This window comes from Lactuca virosa, chromosome 6 (genome assembly GCF_052849685.1).
Source record: "Lactuca virosa cultivar CGN04683 chromosome 6, Lactuca_virosa_CGN04683_v6, whole genome shotgun sequence".
Lineage (NCBI taxonomy): Eukaryota > Viridiplantae > Streptophyta > Magnoliopsida > Asterales > Asteraceae > Lactuca > Lactuca virosa.
The window spans coordinates 213,924,795-213,946,538 of record NC_136431.1 but is presented as its reverse complement, the minus strand read 5'-3'; the positions used below and the strand labels follow the sequence as shown (position 1 = coordinate 213,946,538).

Sequence of the window (21,744 nt, the reverse complement as noted above, 5' to 3'; positions counted from 1 at the left end):
TATATATGAATGCACTCCGCATTCACCAAACATATAATATAGAGTACTAACAATAAGCCCCTTAGCTCACATGTCAGTTTCAATTACACAAAATGCCAGGTGACACTAAAATCACCAACAATTAGAACTTATAGAACTTGGGGGAATTAGAAATTAGAACCCACATCATAGACGAATTATCAAATCGATTGATAAAATGGACAATTAGAAATCGAAAAACTCAGAGAGTGAGAGAAATAAAGTCACAGTGTCATGGGGGATTTACTATAGCTTTGCCATTTTGCTCACCCGTTTGACAAATTATCGTCTACCAATGCATCACTTTTTGACACTTCAATATTTTTATGAAGCTGATGAACTTCCTGTTAACGATCAACATTAATTTGGGGCCTCCAATCCATTTGGGCCATGGACGGTTGCCAAGGTTCCCTCCTCCTCCCTTACGGATTGGCCGCTTCGACTGGACATGTTCCCAAAAACATTTGATTATTTTCAAGCTTAATTTCTTGATCGCAATCATATTGAAAATTTGGAATGACCGGCTTGTCAAAAATCGTATTTGAAATAAAAAATGACAAGTGTTATTCAAAAAATTAATTTGTTACTTTTATAATATAGTTGCTATAATATTCAACTTATAAATTCTTTACAAACCTAAACCTATCATGATATTTTCAAAAAAAATAAATATCTACTTTATTTAAACTCATTTTGATTTATATAGACATCATCGATTCATCAATTTCCTCAATGTAAGGCCGAATTGTGTACTAGCGGTAATAGTGAAAGATACGTGAACCACACCCTGAAACACAACACCTTGAGTGCGGTTTAGGCGGTACGAAATAGAGGTGAGTGGTATTTTCCCCGCTCTCACTCTCTTCATTTCATTGTCTGTTGCATTTAATTTAATTTTTTATTTCTTTTTTTAAGTTTTATTAAAATAAATATATATACTAAAAAATTATAAAAATATATTAAAATTCATGTTTTTTAATTTCTTACAAAACAAGTATAATATTTATATAAAATATATTAAAAAAAATAAAAATATAGAAAATAATAAAAAATGACCATTTTCTTACTTTTGATAAATAAAAATGACTGAAGAAAAGGAATACACTCCAACGACTCAACGAGTAATCACTGAAATTCAAATGCAAAAATCTCTAAAAAGCCATTCCATTTCCCAACAAATCATATGCCTCCACGTTAAATCGTTATTTACCAAAATACCCTCAACACTGTTTCAAATTCTATCGCCATCCTCTCGCGCACGCCTTCAAAAACACTGAAAGAGTGTCTTACCCCTTCTCTCTAGGTCGCGGTACTTCTTCATTTCATCCGAGAAATCAATTTCATTTCTGAAAATCAGTGTTGGATCGCATAACTTCGAATTCATTGACGACTCTCCTGTTTCCGTGTAAAATTAGGGTTTGTTTTCCTTGTTTAATTTGAAAGAAGTCGAGCTTTCTGAGCCCTAGAGGGACTTTTGTGCGAAGCACCGGCAGCTTTAATCAAACGGTCAGATTCAATCACCGAATGGAGGGAGGTAGTAATATCTTATCCTCTTCTTCTACATTTACTTCTTCTGGTAACAACAGTTCCTTTTTCTCTGTAAACGTGTGTTGTTTCATTGACGATAGAGTGAGTTTGTTGCACAAATATTGTTTCACTTTTTGTATGTCAGATAATATGTTGAACATGATTAGCGTGAATTTGTGTTTATTTTATGATATCTAGTGTTTGCCAAATTTGATTTTGTTCAAGTAATTTTTAGTGGAATTGAGTGCGAGAGAGATATATATTATGTAGAAATAAACCTTTTTGAGTCGTTTGAAATGATCATAAAGTTGTGCCTGATGGCCTGCATGCGGTTAGTGTTTGTGTGCATTTATGGGTGGTGACCATATCCTCATAGATTTTTGTATCTTGTATGTTTGGTGGCAAAGGGTTTATAGTTATTCATATGAGGCCTAAACTTAAACTTGAAAGGGCTTTTGTTGCCTTTAGCTAGTTTTTGAAATTTGGTTTTATGTTTTAAATGAAGATTTTGCACTTGAGCTAAAGCTTGTACCTTTTTCTTTCTTATGATACTATAAATTGATTCTACTGTAACTGATGTAAATATTTCCTTTAAGACAATGTCCATCCAACGATAGATTTTTTTCCCTTGAATGTAAATTTTTTAAGGGTTTTTTTTTTCTTTTTTTTTTCTATGCAATTGGGACAGATCGGGAAGTTTAAGTTAGGAAGAGATGCCTATTTAGGATGATTGCTTGCTAGAGCTCATTATATGGATGATGTAAAATGAAATGATAAAAGGTAGTTGTTCAAACTATGGCAATGACCAAGGAGGATTTGTATTTTGATAAATAAATGTCTCCAAACAAGAATCACACACAAACCAATCTTAAGAAATAAGTATATTGATCCAGGAAAAAAGTAGTAAACAAGATAAGTAAGATAGTAGATGGGGAAATATAAAGGAGTCTTAAATAGCCAATAGTGCTGTATGGGACCACTACATCAGGAACAAGGTGTTTGGTCATAATACAAATGTGAATATGTAATTAAGGAGATTTGGTAGATATATAGGATCTACATAGCAAATTTCTTTAAAAAAGTCATATATTAAACTCCCTTATAAATTGTAGTTGGGAAAGTTGGATAGAGATTTAATTGGTCTGGAGTGTAATTCATCAAGGGCAAATTCTGACATATTTCATTCCTATACCCAATGAAATGAAAAAAAAGTTGGAATTTCTTGTGGATTATGTTTCCATTTTGATTGCTAACTAAACATTTGTTTTTCATTCCTTATCAACAACTCATTCCATTCTCTGTGTAGTTATTGTAAACATATTTGAAGATCCCTTACAACTTTATTTCAACTGTAGGGATACTCAATGGATTATGATGACAATGATGCTCAAGAACAAAATCTGCACTTAACTGGGGAAGGGAGCTCCAAAGTTTCTCCTGTGTTGCATTCATACCCTCTTCCCAAATTTGACTTTGATGATAACTTACAAGAGCATCTAAGATTTGATAGTCTGGTTGAAAACGAGGTTTTTTTGGGTATCACAAGTCAGGAAGATAATCAGTGGATTGAGGAATACTCACAAGGACCTAGTGCAATACCATTTAATTCAAGTGTGGCTGAATCAAGAAGTCAAAATGTATGGTCTGAAGCAACATCTTCAGAATCTGTTGAAATGCTTTTGAAATCAGTAGGACAGGAAGAAAAAGTTCTAGAAGAAACAATGGCTGAAGAACTGGATCCTAACTTGAAGCAATGTGATGAAAATGATCAAGATGAGTTCCAGGAGAATTTTATTGAGCAATCTCATGTTACATTTACTTCTCAATCTCAAGAGACTCATATTTCTCCTGGGGGGTTAGATTCTGTAGTTGTAGGTGACAAATATGGTTTATCTTTTGGTGAGAAAAAAGTTGATAACATATGTGATGATGCAAATCCGGAGGGTAGTAATTTGGCAGATGAAATGCAATCTGTCTCCAAGGTTGAAGGTGGAAATGCAGATACTTCACAGAATGTGGATGCAAGTGTTGAAGAATGTCAGGAGAACCCTCTAGCAGTTCCTGAAACACTCAATGAAAATGAAACTGATCTTTCAGTGAACTATAGTAATGAGTCTGAGCATATTGCTAAGATTCATGATGATGCAAATCACGTGGTGAATGATTTGGCAAATGAGCCCATTGTTATTGAATTGCAAGAAGATCCTTTTGTCTCCAAGGTGGAATGTGGAAATGCAGGCTCCTCACAGAATGTGAATGCAAGTGTTAAAGTTCTTGAAACACACAATGAAAACACTGATGATCTTCCAAAGAGCTTTCATAGTAGTGAACCTGAACATATTGATAAAATATCTGATGATGCAAATGAGGAGGGAAATAATTTAGGAAATGAGTCATTTGCCAATGAATCTCAAGAAGATCTTTCTGTCTCCAAGGTAGAAGAAGGTGGAATTGCAGGCTCCTCACAGAATGTTGATGCAAGTGTTGAGAACCCACAAGAAGTTCTTCAAACGCCCATTGAAAACACGGATCTTTCAAAGAATTTTAATAGTAGTGAGCCTGGGCATATTCATAAGATGCATGATGATGCAAAAGAGGAGGATATTAATTTAGCAAATGAATCCTTTGTTAATGAATTGCAAGAAGACCTATCTGTCTCCAAGGTAGAGGAAGCAAGTATTGAGGAGCATCAGGAGAATGAACATGCAAGTGATCTGTCAAAGAACTTTCATAGTAGTGAGCCTGAGCATGTTGATAAGCTTTGTGATGATGTAAATCAGAAGGGTAGTGATTTGGGAAGGGAATCTTTTGTTAATGAATTGCAAGATCTTTCTGCCTCCAAGGTAGAAGATGGAATTGAAGGTTCCTCTCAGAATGTTGATGCAAGTGTTGTGGAGGTTCAAGCTAATCCACAAGAAGTCCTTGAAACAGGAAATGAAAATGCAAGTGATCTTAACTTTCATAATAGTGAGCCAGAGCATATTGTTAAGATATCTGATGATGCAAATCAGGAGGGTAGTAATTTGGCTAGTGAATCTTTTGTTAATGAATTGCAAGAAGATCCTTCTGTCTCAAAGGTAGAAGGAAGTGACAACAATAATGTTGGTATCACTTTATTATCAACAAACTCTTCAGCTGAAGTGCCTGTTGTAGACATCTCAAGTGAGGATGAAGGAGCTGAAAATAATGCTTCTAATATTGACACTGGAGATTCAAATCAGAGCTCGCCTGTTAAGATTTCTAATTTAGTGAAGGTGGGTGATGAAACTCAATCATCAGAGCTGGATGCTGCCTCTATGGATCAAGATTTTACTTTCAATGAGAGAGGGGATGCAAGAGATCCTTTGGAGTCTAAGGATATGGACATAGATGAAGTTGAAGCTCCTAATAGCCAAAAGAATGTTGAACCATCTTTGTTTGGAAATGCTACTCCAAACATTGACACAGAGGATTCAAATCAAAGCTCGTCTGTCAAGATTTCTGGTTTAGCACATGTGGGTGATAAAGAAACTCAATCATTGGAGCCAGAAGATGTCTCTATGGATCAAGGTTTTACTTTCAATGAGAGAGGAGACACAGCATTGCATTTGGATTTTAAGGATACGGACATGGATGTTGATAGAGCTCCTGATACTCAAAAGAATGTTGAATCATCTTTGTCTGCTGAAGTTTGTGAAGAGGCTATTGTGATGGCTCAAGCATCTGAACCTAATATGGCCATTCTACCTGATGCTGGTATGTATAAGATTTACTATTGTACATTATCTAGGTTTCTATTTGGAGTTTCAAACATACAATATAAATGCAGATACTCATGATCTATCAGAACTAACTCTTGTTTCATTTTGCATAATCAGTTGCGGATGTGGGATCAAGTAAAATATCATCTCCTGTGACACAGGAAGCTGATATAGTTGCTGAAGACCAGCCAAGATCACCTATACTAGGGGTGAGTTTATTGCACGATGATAATAAAGAAAAAGTTGAAGTAGGAGGAAATTGCGAAAAAGGGACCCCACAAGTTGATAGTAGTCCATTACCATTAGTTAAAAAAGATGCAGATTCTCATGGTGATCTTCCTGTTGGAAGCTCTGATGTGGGCCCAAGTGAACAAACAGTGGATGTTAATCAAAGTGGTCTCAAGTGCTCTAAGCCATTGGAGACAATCCCTCTTTCCTGTGATTTATCAGAAGAGGCCAATAAGGCTGATGCTGGAGGCTTACTGGATCCTAAAGAATCAATGGCAGGAGAAGGAGGAGTGGAACCTCTAAATTTAACAGGTGAATCTTCCTTGTTCCTTTACAATGACATCCTTTCATTTTCATATAAAAGTTGTTCAAATGCAATTTTGTTTTGTTGTTCTGATTACCTGACTTGTTTTTGCAGTCAACATCTCAAATGAACAGCAGACTTCTGTTAGTGTAGCCGTTCCATCTGTACATGAGACTGAAGGTGGTTCTGCTTCTTTGGATAAAGATAAACCTCAAATTTTCTCATTTTTAGACACAAAAAGCATCGAACCTTCTCAAAGTGCAAAAGATAAGCACGAGGTCACCATGGAGAATACACCACTTTCAAAGATAAGTAATGAAGGATATGGAGGACTTCAGTCGGTTTCTTCAAGTAGTGCTAGAAAAGAAGGAAAAACCTTTACTTTTGAGGTCACTGGACAAACTGGCATTCAGAATATTGATTTCTCAAAGGTATTCCTTTTATCTTTGTGCTTTACATGACTTACTTATTGTTGTGCATTGCATCATAACTCTTGATAACACTGCCTTTAATTTGAAGGTGTCATCTGTTAGTTCTTCTGGTGGGCTTTTGGATTCTAACAAACCCCATCAAGACTCTCTGGTTACCCCTCAAACGCCTAGTGTTGCACCCGTTGAATCAGGAGCCAAAAAAACTTCTGAACGTAAGCCAAGAAGAAAATCAGTTGGAAAAGAAACTGCCAAAAAAGGTAATCACTCAAAGGAAACAACTCCCACAAGACGTTCAGGAACAGAAAAATCTCCTTCTTCATTGATAACCTCTGAGAATCAGCCTGATCTGAATATTCCAACCTCTATACTCCACCAGTCTTTCACAGACACTCAACAAGTGCAATTGCGAGCACAGATTCTAGTATATGGATCATTAATGTAGGTCTACTTTTCATACATATGCACATGTATGTCTGTCTTTTGGTTTTATAATCCATGTCTGAAAGTCTTGAACATGTTTCAGATCCGGAATGTCACCTGAAGAGCCTCACATGATTGCTGCATTTGGACAATCAGGTCAGTTTACTTCACAGTTTACACTAGTCATTTTTAACCGAATCAAATCAAAATCTTATATTATTGTCATCCTCTTCCCATATATTTGCAGATCCTGGAAGGAAAGCCTGGGAGGCTGCTTGGCATGCTTGTATAGAACGTGTTCATGGTCATAAGTCACAAGTCAACAACCCTCTAACCCCTTTGCAATCACGATCAGGTACCTCATGACATTAAAGCTGTTCAAATTCGTTATTGATTTAGTAATTACTATTGTAGTGTTCATCTGAATTTGACTTTGTTTTTGAGAAATACAGTTAACAGAGATCCTGAACAAGAAACTAAAACTGATTCTGCTCAAAGCAAAGTTCTGTCTACACCTATTATTACAGGATCAATTGTTAGTCTGAGTCCCATGAATCCAATTCCTTCTCCTCTTTGGAATATCTCTACCCCTCATGATCGTTTGCAGACTAATCCCACACCAAGAAGTGCTATTTTTGATTATCGCCAAACACTTTCTCCTCTTCATCCTTTTCAGGCTCAAAGGGTTCAGACTTTCTCTGGTCATAATCAATCCTGGCCATCTCAGGGGCCTTTCCCTGGTCAATGGCTTGCTTCTTCACCACTTTCTCCATTCAATGCTCGCTTTTCTTCACTTCCTATAACTGAATCTGTAAAACTAACCACTGTTAAAGAATCAGGTGCTCCAGGGTTATCTGTAACTCCTGTGGACCTTACTTCTTCTCCAATCCTTTCTCCTATCCCACCTTCTTCCATATCCCACATCAAGAACACAATCGTTTCATCTACTCAACCTTCAAATGATTCAAAAACCAGAAAAAGGAAAAAACCGACTCCTAATATTGTGGACTTGACTCAGACACCTGTTTCTTCTCCTCCACCTGTCCCCTTCTCCACACCTGTTTCCATCACACTCAAAACCAATCAGTTTCTCTCGGCTTTATCTCCTGAATCTACTCATGGTCAACCTAAACCTGTTGACCGAAACACAGAGAAAACTGTAACCAAAGAGGAAATCATGACCAAAATTGAGGAGTCCAAACTACAAGCAACAGAAGCTGCTGAACATGCTGCTGTTGCAGTCACACACTGCCAACATGTATGGAGCCAATTAGAAAGACAAAAGAGTTCTGGTTTGGCTTCAGATGATGAAGCAAAGCTAGCTTCTTCAGCTGTTTCCATTGCAGCTGCTGCTTCTGTTGCTAAAGTGGCTGCATATGCTGCTAAAATCGCATCAAATGTTGCAGAACAAGCAAGGTTAATGGCTGATGAAGTGTTGTTATCAAGTAGAACTGAAACTCATAAAACTACTACACCTGCTTCAGTCATATCTGTTGCAAGAGAAGCTGCACGTAAGAGAATTGAAGCTGCTTCAGCTGCTTCAAAGCATGCTGAGAATCTAGATGCGATTGTCAAAGCTGCTGAGCTGGCAGCTGAAGCTGTCTCACAAGCTGGGAAGATTGTTGCAATGGGTAAACCCTTGGCTATTAGTGAATTGGTTGAAGCGGGTCCCGAGGGCTACTGGAAAACTCCACAGGCATCTAAAAAACAGAATGTTGAAGCTGCTTCCAGTGATAAAAAGATTCAGACTTTGAAACATGATGATTTGTTCAAGAACCAGATGATGATTACAAGCTATGAAAATGATAGGATTCGTGAAGGTATTGATTTGTCCAAAACCATTGGAGCAGTTCCTGATTTGGAGATTGGACCAAGTCATGCTTCTAATGCTGCTGCTGACGTGGACATGATGCCACAAAGCACTTCACCCACATGGAAAGATAACAACAACATTAAAGAGGGTTGTCTTGTTGAGGTAAGGGAATTAGTATTTCACTTTTCTGATTCTAACAGCTTGTTTTGATTTTTGTCAACCCATTTGTCTGATTTTAGGTGTATAAAGATGATAACAAGAACAAAGGTGCCTGGTTTGCAGCTAATGTACTGACTTTGAAAGATGGAAAAGCTTTTGTCTGTTACACTGAAATTCCATCAGATGAAGGTAACATGTTACAAATTACTTATATATAATATATTGAATTATTGATTATTGATTAATCATTCTACTGTTTTTTTTTTCTTTAGGGTCAGGGAAATTAATGGAATGGGTCCCACTTGAAGTTGAAGGCAGTGAGGCACCCAGGATTCGTATAGCACATCCTTTGACCACCATGCGATTTGAAGGGAGTAGAAAGAGGGGCAGAACAGTCTTTTCAGATTATGCTTGGTGTAGTGGAGATCAAGTTGATGTTTGGGTACAAGATAGGTAACCATTTAACTCAACTCCTTACATTTTCATTCGTAATGCTTTCATGTATATTAAATTATTAATCATCACAAGATGTATCTTTTTTTTGTAGCTGGCATGAAGCAATTGTTGTGGAGACAAATAAGATTGATTTAACTTCTTTAACTGTCCAGTTTCCTGGTAAGTATTGTTATCTGAGTTTTCCTTCAAAATTTATAAAACATGCTGAAATTTTACCTTTTTGCCCTTTTTCCAGCTCAAGGAAAGACATCAATTGTTAGGTCATGGCATGTGAGGCCAACTCTTGTCTGGAAGGATGACAAGTGGATTGAGTGGTGTAGTTTGAAAGGACGCCATTCTTCTGAGGTTAGTTACTTTCTCTTTCTTTTCCCCATTTATTTATTTATTTAATATAAAATATATATATATATATATATATATATATATTTATATATATATATTCCTACAGGGTGATACACCACAAGAAAAACGACCGAAGTTTGATAAAGAAAAGGAGAAAGCATGGAATAATACTAATAAGAGTATTGATGTTGAGACAAGTAGTAGACATCAAGAATCAAGGATACCTACCTTTTCTTCCCAAAATACTTCCTTTGATATAGGTAAAGCCTCCATGGATGACAACAAACAGAAGACACGTGGACCAATGAGGAGTGGTTTTCAAAAGGAAAGGTCACGGGTGGTTTTTGGTGTTCCTAAACCAGGGAAAAAGCAAAAATTCATGGATGTGAGCAAACACTATGTTGGAGATGGAAGCAGTAAAAATAATAATAATAACACCACAGCAAATATTAATCCACTCCGAAAGATTTTCACAAACGAATCTAAAGAAAAACAAATTGCTGAAGCTAAATCCAAACCACTCAAAACTACTAGAAAACCACCAATTCCAACGATTGTCAGAACTTTAGCTCAAAAGGACAAATCAAAACCCTCTCTGAGTGATAAAAATGTTAGTGCTGATGAAAACATGCCAGGTCAGCAGCAAAAGGATATAGGGTTTGGTTCTTCTTCTTCTTCCAAAGATGTTCCATTGAATACACCAAAGCAAAGCTCAACATCAAAGAAGGTTGTAGTATCTGAGCGTTTAAACAAGAGGAAAATTCCATCTGGTAATGACAAGTCAACTAAAGTGGAAGTCAAAGACAATTTGACTTCAGAATCTGAACCACGGAGGTCAAATCGTAAAATTCAGCCAACTTCCAGGGTCAGTCTTGTACTTTGACCCTATAATTTTATACATGTGTTTCCTAAGCTTTGTTCATTTTTCAAATTTTGTTTTCTACTACACAGCTTCTAGAAGGTTTACAGAGTTCATTGACTATCTCAAAGATGCCTACAGTTTCATATGCAAGTCAAAGAAACCACAACAAGAGTATGTCAAAAGGTAATATTTACTCAAATCTCAAAAAAACTTTTTTTATATCCCACTTTGATAAAATACAAGTTACCTTTCCCTCATTAAGTCTTGGTTTTTTACAAATTTGCCCTCACTTGTTAAAATAAATATAATGTTTGTAACAGGGAGTCCTAGACCTGGATGAGGCGATTTCTCCAAAGTGTGTAATTAACGAGAGATTGTAGAACTAGATATTACAGTGGTTACCAAGGTCTTAAAACGCAAAGCTTGTAGAAGATGTTTATATATTTACCAAATTGCCCCTGATAGGCGCTATATGGACCTTGTATGGTTACAGATATCATTAAAAATGGTGGTAAAGAGTTTCAGACACTAAAACCTTGACCTTGTGATTTGATCTTATTCTGTTTGCATTCAGCTTTTGTTGTATAAAATTAGGTGTTGTTTCTTTGTTATTTAATGCTAAGTTTTTGGTTGAATTTACGTTTTTAGCCTTGGAATTTCAGGGGTGTTACAATGTTTACCCAACTTAGGCTATGTTTGACTAGCTGCAACTAGCATATGTTAAGTATGTTGATTTGGCTATTAGTTAAAAATTACCTTACATAATGAGTTTTCAAAATAAAATTTATCATCCACAATAAAAGTTTCCTTGAAGTACAATGCTTTTCTTTGATGTATGAGATGAAATCTTCGCCCTGCTTTATTATTATTTTTCAGGTTATTAAATAAATGATATGTAAGAAGGTTTTTATATATTTAGAATTTTTTAATCTATTATATACAAAACTTGTTTTAGATCATGTCACAGTTCTATTAATTATTAACGGGCAAATTAGTATAGATTTTGGAAACTCTGGATCCCCTTATTTGAAGACTATCGCCCACAATTAGAACCATCTAAAATACATCTACGATGGATGCATTACGAGTGTCTCGTCCCAAAAGAAATGATTATTGTGAATGTAACCTAAATTTTTGTAAGTAACCAAATTCACCACCATCTTTGAAAAATTGCATTTTAGAGTAAATAGACTGCATTTCGGAGTGTAAGGTATTATTTTCCCCCTTACATACATTGTGGGAAAAACAAAGAGTTGCAACATGCATTTGGTTTTCATCAAGTTTGAAGGAATGTAGTAAGGGTATTAAGAATCTAGCCATAATATCCCATAATGTCCATTCCACTGACATGAAATTATACACGTGTTTCAAACTTTATTGTCAACATTTTTGCTCATGAATTTTCAAGCTAAGACTGAACATAATCCAAAAGTGGAAATTTTGTTCTAGGAAACAAGCAAAGAGTACATAATGACTTTTAACGATGTCGAGTCCATCTATGCGTTATCAAGAAAATGAACGAACACTAACGATAACAATGCTTATTGAGTTTTCCATTGCACGATGCAACAACAATATTTTCAATGTCATAATAATAACAAAGGTAAATATATAAACATCTATGTGTATAACTACTTTTAGCATTATATGACAACAATGTTATTTTCTTTTACATTAGAACTTTAGAAACAAATAACATTTTATGTATAGATAGCAGTAAGAAAGGAAGATGCTCAAGTGTGGAACATATACCCCATCAAAAACACCACATTTAAAGTATATGATTATATCAAGAATGGTCTCGTCAATCAACAAGATAAGTCTTGTAAATGTGGGAAATGACATGGCTCTTGTATAGAATGTGGTCATATGATAGCAACAACGAAATCACTAGGATTTATACATTATCACAATTTGGTTGTGACTTTATTCACAACATAGGTGTATCAAGTTTCATATGTAGAGGCATTGCATCATTTTCCGTCTCCTTTTAAAAAGGAAACACCAAATCAAAGTGATGGTTGTTAGACCACTACGGATGAATAAATAGTCTGCAGAATTATATGTTTATGGAATCGAATTGCTATTTGTTGTCTGTACTCTTTATTTTAAAAAAGTAATCATACTTTAAACATCATAAATCTTCATATAAATAAGATATAATATTATAAACTCAATAATTTCATTTATATAAAACAATATACAATACACCATGAACTGTAAACCTAATAACCTAATAGATTCTAACATACTTGACATAATTATTATCGATCGATAGATGGAAAATATGTCATTAGCATTGTTATAAAAATCCCGACAAGGTTTCGATTAATCTTCGATTAGTCCCTAGGCGCTATCCAACCAACTAGAAGACGCCTAACTATTAATGTTTATCTACACAATGAGTGAAACGATAATTTTTTAAAATTCAAAGAATTAGCAATTTAGGGTCCCAATTAATCACCGCCTAGCTGATTAATCCCTTAATTCCAGTCCATCGACTAACTAACGTCGAACATTTTTACAACATTGGTCATTAGTGCATTTTTCATTGCATATTTTACAGTTAACCCCAGTCTCTCCATAAATTTATGGCACACACACAAATGTCTATTGCTAGGAGAATTGAAAAATGCATTGGTGACATGATGATTTTAGATTCTTTCCTAGTAATTGGTTACAGTTTCAGATTCTTTCCATAACTTTGACAACCATGCACCAACACAATAAAAGAATGTACAAGTTAAACATATTGAACCGTCACATGGAAAGCTCTGAAATACAAATAATGTTTTCAAAATTCAAGATACAAAGAACATCTTCAAAATAGATGCAAGATATACTACATTTCAAGCACATCCAACATTAGAATGAATTTTTGGGTTAACCCCATGAAATATAACAAACAAAAGAAACATAGTTGATGTTATTTCTGATTAAAAATGTTAAAAAAGATGTATTATTTCAGACTCCAAACCCGAAGAATATTTTGAAATGCGTCATTATATTATCCCGAAATGATACATAACGATTGGATTCCTATAAAAGTTCAAGTAACTTACTAAACCGAATTTTGTTGATACAAGACGTACAAATTTAGTTGAAATGCTTGGTGTAATTGAAAGAGAATAAATACATATTATATACAGATCCGAAATCCCATAAGGCCATAACGATCATTCTAAAAACTAAAAAATTAGGACATTTACTTCATATATTCCAAATAATATGATTTTTTTTGTATCTCTAAAATTATGCCCTAAACCTAAAATAAAGATATAATAAAATTAAAAGAAGCGACATCGGTGATCGGACATACCACACTCCTACGACGGTTACAGAATCTGTGAGTGCGGAAAATGGTGAAGAGCTTCACTCTCATCCAAACAGTTGCAACCGCCGGACTCTTCTCTGCCGTCTCCTTCTGGTAATTTTCAAATCCTTTTTTCATCTCATTTCCATCTTTCCCGATGTTTTTCTTCATAATCATCCCCTTCTTAGGTATGGCTTCATGTTCGGCAGAGAATCTTCTCGGAAGGAATTAGGAGATCTAATTGCAGATCTCCGCCGTGGAAACCCTGATTCATCCTCATCTACTCCTCCACACTCCTGATTCGGTAAAGTTTCCGTTTTCACTCCTATTAGTTCTTACACACCACCCCATTCGTGAACCTTGTATATCATTTCACGTCATTAGAAAACCACAATGTTAGGGCACAGTTGGAACTTCCAATTCTTCTCAATTGATTTGATTGCTATCAACTTTCACGATGTGAAGTCAATTTCATAACTTCCTAAAACTGTATGATGGTGGAAATTAGAGAAAAAACTTTACTTCATCTTCACTTGAGTGTCAAAATGGTCACTTATCTACTCTAATATGATCTGAATTCCAGCAAGCATTGAACTTGACAGGTTACAAACTCATTAATCATTAGTCATTACCAATAGAACAATGTTTTGGTGTCAATTTGATGAATTTCAGACTCTGTGATATCAAACTTTGAGGCCACTGACAATGGTTATAGTTTCTCTATTGAGTTTCATTTGTTGTTCTTGCAGGTTTACTTTGTTTTGGATGAGGATCGTAGCTTCGGTTAGTTAGTTTTGAGTTTGAGAAATTAACTCATATTTTCTTCTTTTATCCTTATGGCAGATAAAATTATATGTTTCTGTTAACCATGAAAATATAAAAACATACTTTCTACTTTTTTTTTTTACCTATTTTTTTGTAATTATATGTAACTTGCGGAGATTCTTAGCTATGCTAGGGGTGAAAGAATTCGATTTAGTGATAGATTAGATCCAATTTGAAAATTGAAATAAAGGTTCAAAGTAAATTGCAAGTTCAAAAATTCATTTTTTTTGAAAAATTACTAATCATAATGAACATCTTTTTGTTATGTGGATATGCAAACGATATATAAAGAGTATAAGGGTTAAATGTTTGTTTATGCAATTGGAAGATCTTTTAGATGAAATATGAGAAAAAACCAATTATGGGTTCAAAATTGAACCCTAATTCTTCAAAACCAAACTAAACTTAACCAATTAACCGAATGTTCAAGTATCTTGTAAACTAACACCCATTTGCTACTCCTACCATAAAAAAAAACTATCACAAGAAGTCGACACTTGTCTATACACAGATTCATTTCATACCCAAATGCCACTTCTAAAACTCAAACTCAAAACCCTAACATGACACCACAAGGGTAAAATAGGCATTCAGAAAATATATAAATACAACACTGAGCCAACTTAGCCCAAGACATATATCCAAAAACAAAACTATCAAAGTTTCTTGTTGCCATTAGTCAGACAAAAAGTTAACACCACCTTTCTCTTCCACCACACCTCCTCCATCTACTATACTTTGCACACCTTGATCTTCTTCATTGCGTCCATATTCGGTTTCTGCTTCGGGGTTGAAGGATGATTTTGTGAGGGTTTGGTTTGCATTGTAGTTGCTATCAAGGTCAGAAAACTTGAAGGGCTTCTTGCAAATACAAGTAGAAGGGTATTCATGGAATTCACCACGACCCGTTTTCATCTCATCTGGTTCACCCAAGAATCCTTGTTGGGCCGCTTTCACCTTTTTAGCAAATGTTTCCCATGGTATTTTCTCGCGTTTGAAAAATAAAGCATTGAGCTTTTTTGCATTTGGTCGAATGGTTCTCTTGTGCCCCATGTACCTCCTTTTCAATGCCACAAGATAAAAATAATTAGTTGCTTCTTTTAAAATAATCGAATCAATTGTCAAATACTTAGGTGGTGTTTATTTTTTACTTAGGCACTAGCTGAAAAGCTAACTGATAAAAATGACGTTTGGTAAAAACTAGCTAATAAGCTAGCTGAAAGATATAAAATGACATAAAAAGACAATTAAAAGAATATGTTTTCTATAATTAACTAGAGATGTATTTGGGAAATTTTAAAAAAGCTCATGAAAAGCTAAGTCTAATTAGCTTTTTAAAAACTGGCTTGTAAGCTGTTTTTAGCTTGCCAAACATGACAACTTAAAAAAACTCGAAAAATAAGTTAGCTTATCAGATAGCTGTGGCGCACCAAACACAACTTTAATGGACTTAATGAGAACAAGACTTGAGCTTGTAAGCTATATACAAATGTTTTTTTTTTTTTAAATATTTAATGCAGAAAGAACGACTTAATAGAGGAAGTTAGAGAAAATACGTAAATGCCTTCCTCATCCTTATCACGTAAAAAAGCCATTGAAAGCTAGTCCAATGTAACAAATTAGACACATCTAATTAACAAGAAGAGTTGTAGAATTTTTACCTTCGTCCCGCAAGAATTTTGGCCATGTTCCCATTGTTGTTGGTGACAAAAACATCACTCTCATCACAAACAATGTAATCAATGGCAGCAAGTTGAGAAGAATATGGAAGAAAAGGTTGAAGCTCTTCACTAGCAAGCATCTCCTTTGTGTAAAAATTTGGAAATAGTTCCCTAAGAGGCTTCAAAGTCTCATCTCCACCATATATTTCACCCGATGCAACATAAAGATACGTATTATTCTCAAAACCAAGTGCCCGTAGCATTAAACCTACTTCATGAGGCGTTAGAGGGCATTTCCCTCGCTTTCTCTCTCCATCAGGACTTGTTTCCTAAATCAAAAGTAAAATATAGTTAAAAGAAAATCAAGCAAAAGAAGGTAAATTTACTAATTTAGACATGGAAGATGCTTACGGGTAATGTTACCCATCTTTTCCTAATTTCACCGAGCTCAAATCTTTCTTTATCACCACCACCATAGTAGCAACCCGAAAATGCAAGCATATCGGGCTCAAACCTGTAAATAAAATTACATACCATTAAACATCAAGCTCAAAACTAAATAAAGAAAATATTAAAAGTACACTCCTATAATAGAAACAAATAAAAAGATGCTATGTTGTTATTCCTTCTAAAAAAAATATGATGAAGGGGTAGTGGTCTTTAGAGACCTCAAGTGAATTGCAATGAATCGAGTAGCCATTTTCCTCATTTCCATAACAATCTTTTGACCAAGATTTTGTATTGGTTTTGTAAAACGTAAAGCATGATAATTCACCCTACAACGCAACCGTTGTAGCTCTTCATCTAGATCACTAGAAAGCCTATAATCAAACTTTGTTAATTGAAGAACCTGCACAAATTAATTTTCACTAATCAAATTAAGTTAACTTTGAAGAAAATCTACCCGATTACAACATTGTTATTTCTTGCATTTTAAGTCTTTTTGTTTATTGAATTTAAATAATATCTTACTCGTCTCCTCAAGAGTATGGGCAAAACTTCATCAAGGTAAAATCGAGGTTCTGATTTCCGTGGGACCCGCATTGTGTACGGTGGTTTTTCAAGTGATCTCATATATTTATCCGGGACCCGCGTAACAACAGGAACATCATTCGCAAGAAAAGATATAAACCAATCCACATCAAATATATTGGCGAAATCACTGCAAATTTAAATAGAAATTTAGAAATTACTTTCCACAAAAAAGTGACATGAATTAAGTAATAATAGCTCAACTCATTACTCACCTATCATCTTTCCAATAAGAATGATGATCCAACTCGGGAATTACTAAAGTAGCATTTAGAATACGTGCAACAACTACCGCATCGGTAATCTGAGAGCATGAAATTGGTTGATAAAAAATAAAGAAAAATATATATATATGTTCATGAGAAAATTAATATAGGAAAGCATTTATACTTTCATTTATCCCCTATAATATATGTTTGTGCATGCCCAAATGAAATAAGAAAAGGACATATTTATATTTACCCCTGTTCTTTGTTGGTTCAATCCACCACTTGCAGCAATTAGTAAATAACCATTTGAAAGCATTTGTCGAGCAGGAGCTGCATAAATTATAAATATTTATGGTTTAAATTTTTTCCAAATTAACTTAAAACCATGGTAGAAGTTATTAGTAGTCTATTATAAATTACTTTATAAAGGACTATAATTCATATCTAATGTGGGACAAATTTAGAGTAATCATTAGAATAAGTAAGAAGGCTTACGTGCATAATAAGGGCTTCTTTCACTGCATCCATAATAGAATTTTGAGAACTTGGATTTCCATATGTCAACGGGTCCAGGGCTAAACCGCACCTAAGTTTAAAGTAAAGTTAAAAAAAATGAAAAAAAAATGATGTTGGAACAAATAAATAAAGAGTCTGACTATTTTGACCTTAAATAATCATAATCCCTTTTATCTAAACACTCAAAACTTATTATGGTAATTGGTTTAAACGAAAATATGAACATCCAAAATGTCACTTTTGTTCAAGAAATTAGACTTCTAAAGAAAAGGATACAATAAATTTGAAGAAACAAAAGTTTGCCCTTGAAAATTCGCATGGAAGTTTCAGATTTAGCATCAAAATATCTTTTTTCTTCAAGAAACTAGAGTTCTAAAAGAGGAAAAAGAATATAAATCTGACAACTAAAGAGAAACTGCTATTCCAAGCAATGCAACACAAGAAAGTTTCAAGAACTCAAACCTTACCCCATAAAAAAGATTCTCATAGAAGTATTGAATTCGGCTTCAAGATATCTCTTTTGTTCAAGAAATTAGAGCTTTAAAGAGAAAAATATGCAAGAAATTTGACAACGAAAGAGAAACTGTTGCTTCAAGCAATGCAACTCAAATAAAGATTCAAGAAACAACTCAACAAGATCTTAACCCAGAAAATTTGCATAAAAGTTTTAAACTTTGGATAAATTCGCAGAGAAATTCAGAATTAAGCTTCAAGATATCAATTTGTTCAAGAAATTTAAGCTTTTTCGCAATAAATTGAAGGTCAAAACTCGTTTATATTGGGGTTACAGACAACAAACAAAGAAACACCACAAACAAACAAAATATGTTCTTCAACTGAACTCCATGTCCGAAGAACAAACAAATAACATTGTTGAGATTAAAACATAAAACAACAAAAAAGAAGAAACAACCAAATTTGTTTCGTACAGTTCGTGACAAATGTTGTGTGTGTGTGTGTGTGTGTGTGAGAGAGAGAGAGAGAGAGAGAGAGAGAGAGAGATTACCACTTTGTGCTTCCACAATCGGCGCTTAACAAGTCGATGTGAATACCACTCAAGATCAGAAGCTACATGACCTGTAAAAAACGATATCAACCCCAAAACAAACAACAACACCCCACAAACCACCGTCCACGAGATCCGCCTCCTCTGTCCACCGACCGCCGCCTCCGTGTCCAGCGGCTGCCATAGCAAACAATGATGATGCCGAGACAACAAATGCTGCTGATTTTTCTGCTTCAGATTGTTGCTTTTATGATTATGATTATGATGATGGTTTTTAGCCAACACCAAAACTCCTCCGGTGTATCTCCAAGCTTTTGCTACCCCCATTTATTAAAATCGAATAATATAATATACTGTTCTTGTATTCTCCACAATTTCATATTACATTCCACACAGAAAACCTACTCTCTCCTTTTTCAAACAGTAGAAATGAATGTTTGTGATTGTGTGTAATTGAAAAACCTCAAAATCAGTGGTTTCTTATTGCAAATCTTTAATCAAACTGGGGAGTTCCAATATCTTGGAAAGTAAACTGGGTGTTCTAATCTAGAAAGAGAAAGAAAGAGAATGTAGAGTGAGAGAAAGAGCGTGTGTCTTGGATTTTGTAATTTGGGAAGAACAATATTTAGATTACGTAAGTTAATCTGGGAAAATTTTCGAATTGATTTCGAGATTTTTATAATGGTGGGTCAGTGGATTGTGTCTGTCAGATGCAACATCTTTGCAGCCATAACGGCGTTCAACTAAACACCGAAAGATGCATTATCTTCCGTTTGTTTTGCAAAAAATGATTTTTTCCTTTTCTTTATTTTGTTAGAATAATGTTGAAATACTACAAATAAATATCGTCTTGTGTCATTTAGGTGATATATTTTTTTTATGCCCATAAGGAATCCATAAACTTTTTTTTTTTGTCCAAAGTTCGATCTTTTTTATTGGCTACTGTCTATTTTCATTTGTCCATTGGTATTTTACATGGATGATTACGTGGCAAGTGACCTTTTAATTTATTTGTCCACAATATGTCCTTCAAGTTGTCTTTCTTCCCATTGCAAAATCCGGTCAATCGATTTGAGATTTTTTACCGCATTGTCCTTCTGTCCTTCATTGACCCAAATGATCTACAAGAATGAAATCCATGTGAATGAAACTCTTCGTATAGATGAAATCGTGAGAAGGAAGTGAATAGTACAGTTAGTTGGAGTAAGGATAATACATGTGGAATGTTTAGGGGTAGTCCTAATTGGATGGTAATATCGATGTCTTTATTTTTCTTTTTGACGAAATTCTTTTAATTTCTTATGGAATATGCAGGACCAAGTAAGAAAAAATAAGTATTTTCATAGGATTGATCCTGAACTTCCAAATAAGCATTGCGTATATACTATGACAAATATGCATAAGAAATTGAAGGCAATGAACAACGAAGAAATATATTTAAGTATGGAAGTTGTGGAAAACAAGATGGCTTCAAACAAAACTAAGATTTAAAATGTGGATAAATATGTGGCGCTATACTAGTCTAAAATTGATGTTGATCTTCAAAAATAGAGAACGGAATCGAAGACATTAAGTCCAAATGTGACATCCTTAATTTCACGGTCAGAAAAGACCGATTTGTTCAGGGTCGATCCTGATGATTAAATATCCTCAAAGGTCCAAGACGAACCAGAAAAAAAGACCCTTATCGTTATTATAAATTATTATTTTTAAATAAAATATATAATAAAAAAATTAGGACATGTGCAGCTGCCCACTTTGCCCCCCCCCCCCTAACGCCCCTCATGGAATTGTTTATGGTGGGATATCAAGTCCACCAAGCAAATTACACCATTTGTTTGCAAAGAAAACGTAATATAATGGTAAAAAGGGGTATCGATCATCGGGGAAATGGTTGTATTCAATCACCGATGCAATCCAATAGAACTAGTGTAATAAAACTAACTAACTACAATTAAACTAAAAAAGGGGGGGGGGTGTTGTGATTGCTTGAAAACTAAAAGACCTGAATAACTAGAAAGCTTGCAATTAAGCAAGATGGTGGGATGCTCAAATATTGGAGAGAATTGGTCAACCAAAGCAATTCAACACAATGAACATTTGTTTGTTTATCATTAGGATTCAATATGAAGCTTATCATTAATCCCAAATTGGTTATAGCAATCATGAAGCATGATATGCCAAAATTCGTCATAGGTAGTATGAAGGTTGGGGAAGCCCACAACACACCTTCTTAATCAAAATCAAGGATTCAATTGAAGCAATTGAACCCAAGAAAGTTTATTAGCCTTAAGAATGAAGTTATTTTTCAGCATCATTCTTTAAAAAGTATCTAAAAAAACACAAGAGAAATTAAGTATCTTTCTATATGTTATTCCTAATTATCCTTGTCATATGAAATAAAAAAATGGATTAAATGATTATTAATTTATAAATGTGACACATATCAACATTTTTATAAGGGTTTGAGGAAGGATATTTAATTTCTCAAAACACAATCACAAATACCATAGGAATTTTTATTTAAAAAAAAAAAATTAAGTATATGGTTTCTCCCCACGACAATTTTAATTTTGTTCACGCCTAAAGTTTATCAAATTTTTTTCATTTTGCCTTTTGCAACAAAAAGAGGTTAGTTATGAAATCAAATTTGCTGAATAAACCTTGTGTACAAATCATTTGTTTTTCTAAATTTTATATTAAGTCCTTGAGCTTTTATCAAATTACATCGGTTGTCCCTAGAAACCTAATATTACATGTATTATGAACCACATGAAAATAAAAACTTAAAACTTTGACACTACACCGCAGGGTGTGGGTACCGTATCACGGGGGTGTGCGTCAGGTTCTGATGGAGGAGGCGCACAAATCCCGATTCTCCA

General features: G+C 34.5%; 3 protein-coding genes across 3 annotated transcripts; 2 read left to right on the top strand and 1 right to left on the bottom strand.

Annotated features, from left to right (window-relative positions):
• The first annotated feature begins 1,277 nt into the window (after nucleotides 1-1,277).
• G2484-1 (protein) lies at nucleotides 1,278-10,939 on the top strand. The gene is made up of 15 exons (XM_079054891.1): nucleotides 1,278-1,552; nucleotides 2,901-5,280; nucleotides 5,403-5,825; nucleotides 5,932-6,248; nucleotides 6,337-6,686; nucleotides 6,772-6,824; nucleotides 6,916-7,023; nucleotides 7,121-8,643; nucleotides 8,721-8,829; nucleotides 8,913-9,093; nucleotides 9,188-9,255; nucleotides 9,332-9,441; nucleotides 9,545-10,303; nucleotides 10,390-10,483; nucleotides 10,621-10,939. Exons 2-15 carry the CDS (start codon nucleotides 2,910-2,912, stop codon nucleotides 10,638-10,640), a joined length of 6,486 nt encoding a protein of 2,161 aa, XP_078911017.1. The 5' UTR covers nucleotides 1,278-1,552; nucleotides 2,901-2,909; the 3' UTR covers nucleotides 10,641-10,939.
• A 2,631-nt stretch (nucleotides 10,940-13,570) lies between these two features.
• LOC145119068 (Putative membrane lipoprotein) lies at nucleotides 13,571-14,520 on the top strand. The gene is made up of 3 exons (XM_079054708.1): nucleotides 13,571-13,727; nucleotides 13,802-13,917; nucleotides 14,363-14,520. The coding sequence occupies exons 1-2, from the start codon at nucleotides 13,660-13,662 to the stop codon at nucleotides 13,911-13,913; spliced, it is 180 nt and encodes a 59-aa protein (XP_078910834.1). The 5' UTR covers nucleotides 13,571-13,659; the 3' UTR covers nucleotides 13,914-13,917; nucleotides 14,363-14,520.
• A 263-nt stretch (nucleotides 14,521-14,783) lies between these two features.
• Nucleotides 14,784-19,534, bottom strand: LOC145119067 (O-fucosyltransferase 29-like). The gene is made up of 9 exons (XM_079054707.1): nucleotides 18,863-19,534; nucleotides 17,836-17,926; nucleotides 17,594-17,670; nucleotides 17,347-17,435; nucleotides 17,072-17,261; nucleotides 16,768-16,949; nucleotides 16,511-16,613; nucleotides 16,100-16,428; nucleotides 14,784-15,498 (listed from the first exon to the last, which is right to left on the bottom strand). The coding sequence occupies exons 1-9, from the start codon at nucleotides 19,187-19,189 to the stop codon at nucleotides 15,114-15,116; spliced, it is 1,773 nt and encodes a 590-aa protein (XP_078910833.1). The 5' UTR covers nucleotides 19,190-19,534; the 3' UTR covers nucleotides 14,784-15,113.
• Nucleotides 19,535-21,744: the final 2,210 nt, after the last annotated feature.

Bases quoted from the DNA above. Each gene is read 5' to 3' on its own strand.
- G2484-1 (XM_079054891.1), top strand. From the start codon at position 2,910: ATGGATTATGATGACAATGATGCTCAAGAACAAAATCTGCACTTAACT. The intron at 5,826-5,931 runs GTGAATCTTCCT...TTGTTTTTGCAG, and splicing joins GGAACCTCTAAATTTAACAG to TCAACATCTCAAATGAACAG. The intron at 10,304-10,389 runs GTCAGTCTTGTA...TCTACTACACAG, and splicing joins AAATTCAGCCAACTTCCAGG to CTTCTAGAAGGTTTACAGAG.
- LOC145119068 (XM_079054708.1), top strand. From the start codon at position 13,660: ATGGTGAAGAGCTTCACTCTCATCCAAACAGTTGCAACCGCCGGACTC. The intron at 13,728-13,801 runs GTAATTTTCAAA...TCCCCTTCTTAG, and splicing joins TTCTCTGCCGTCTCCTTCTG to GTATGGCTTCATGTTCGGCA.
- LOC145119067 (XM_079054707.1), bottom strand. From the start codon at position 19,189: ATGGGGGTAGCAAAAGCTTGGAGATACACCGGAGGAGTTTTGGTGTTG. The intron at 17,927-18,862 runs GTAATCTCTCTC...CTTTAAACTTAG, and splicing joins GATTGTGGAAGCACAAAGTG to GTGCGGTTTAGCCCTGGACC. The intron at 16,429-16,510 runs GTAAGCATCTTC...CTTTTGATTTAG, and splicing joins AAAGATGGGTAACATTACCC to GAAACAAGTCCTGATGGAGA.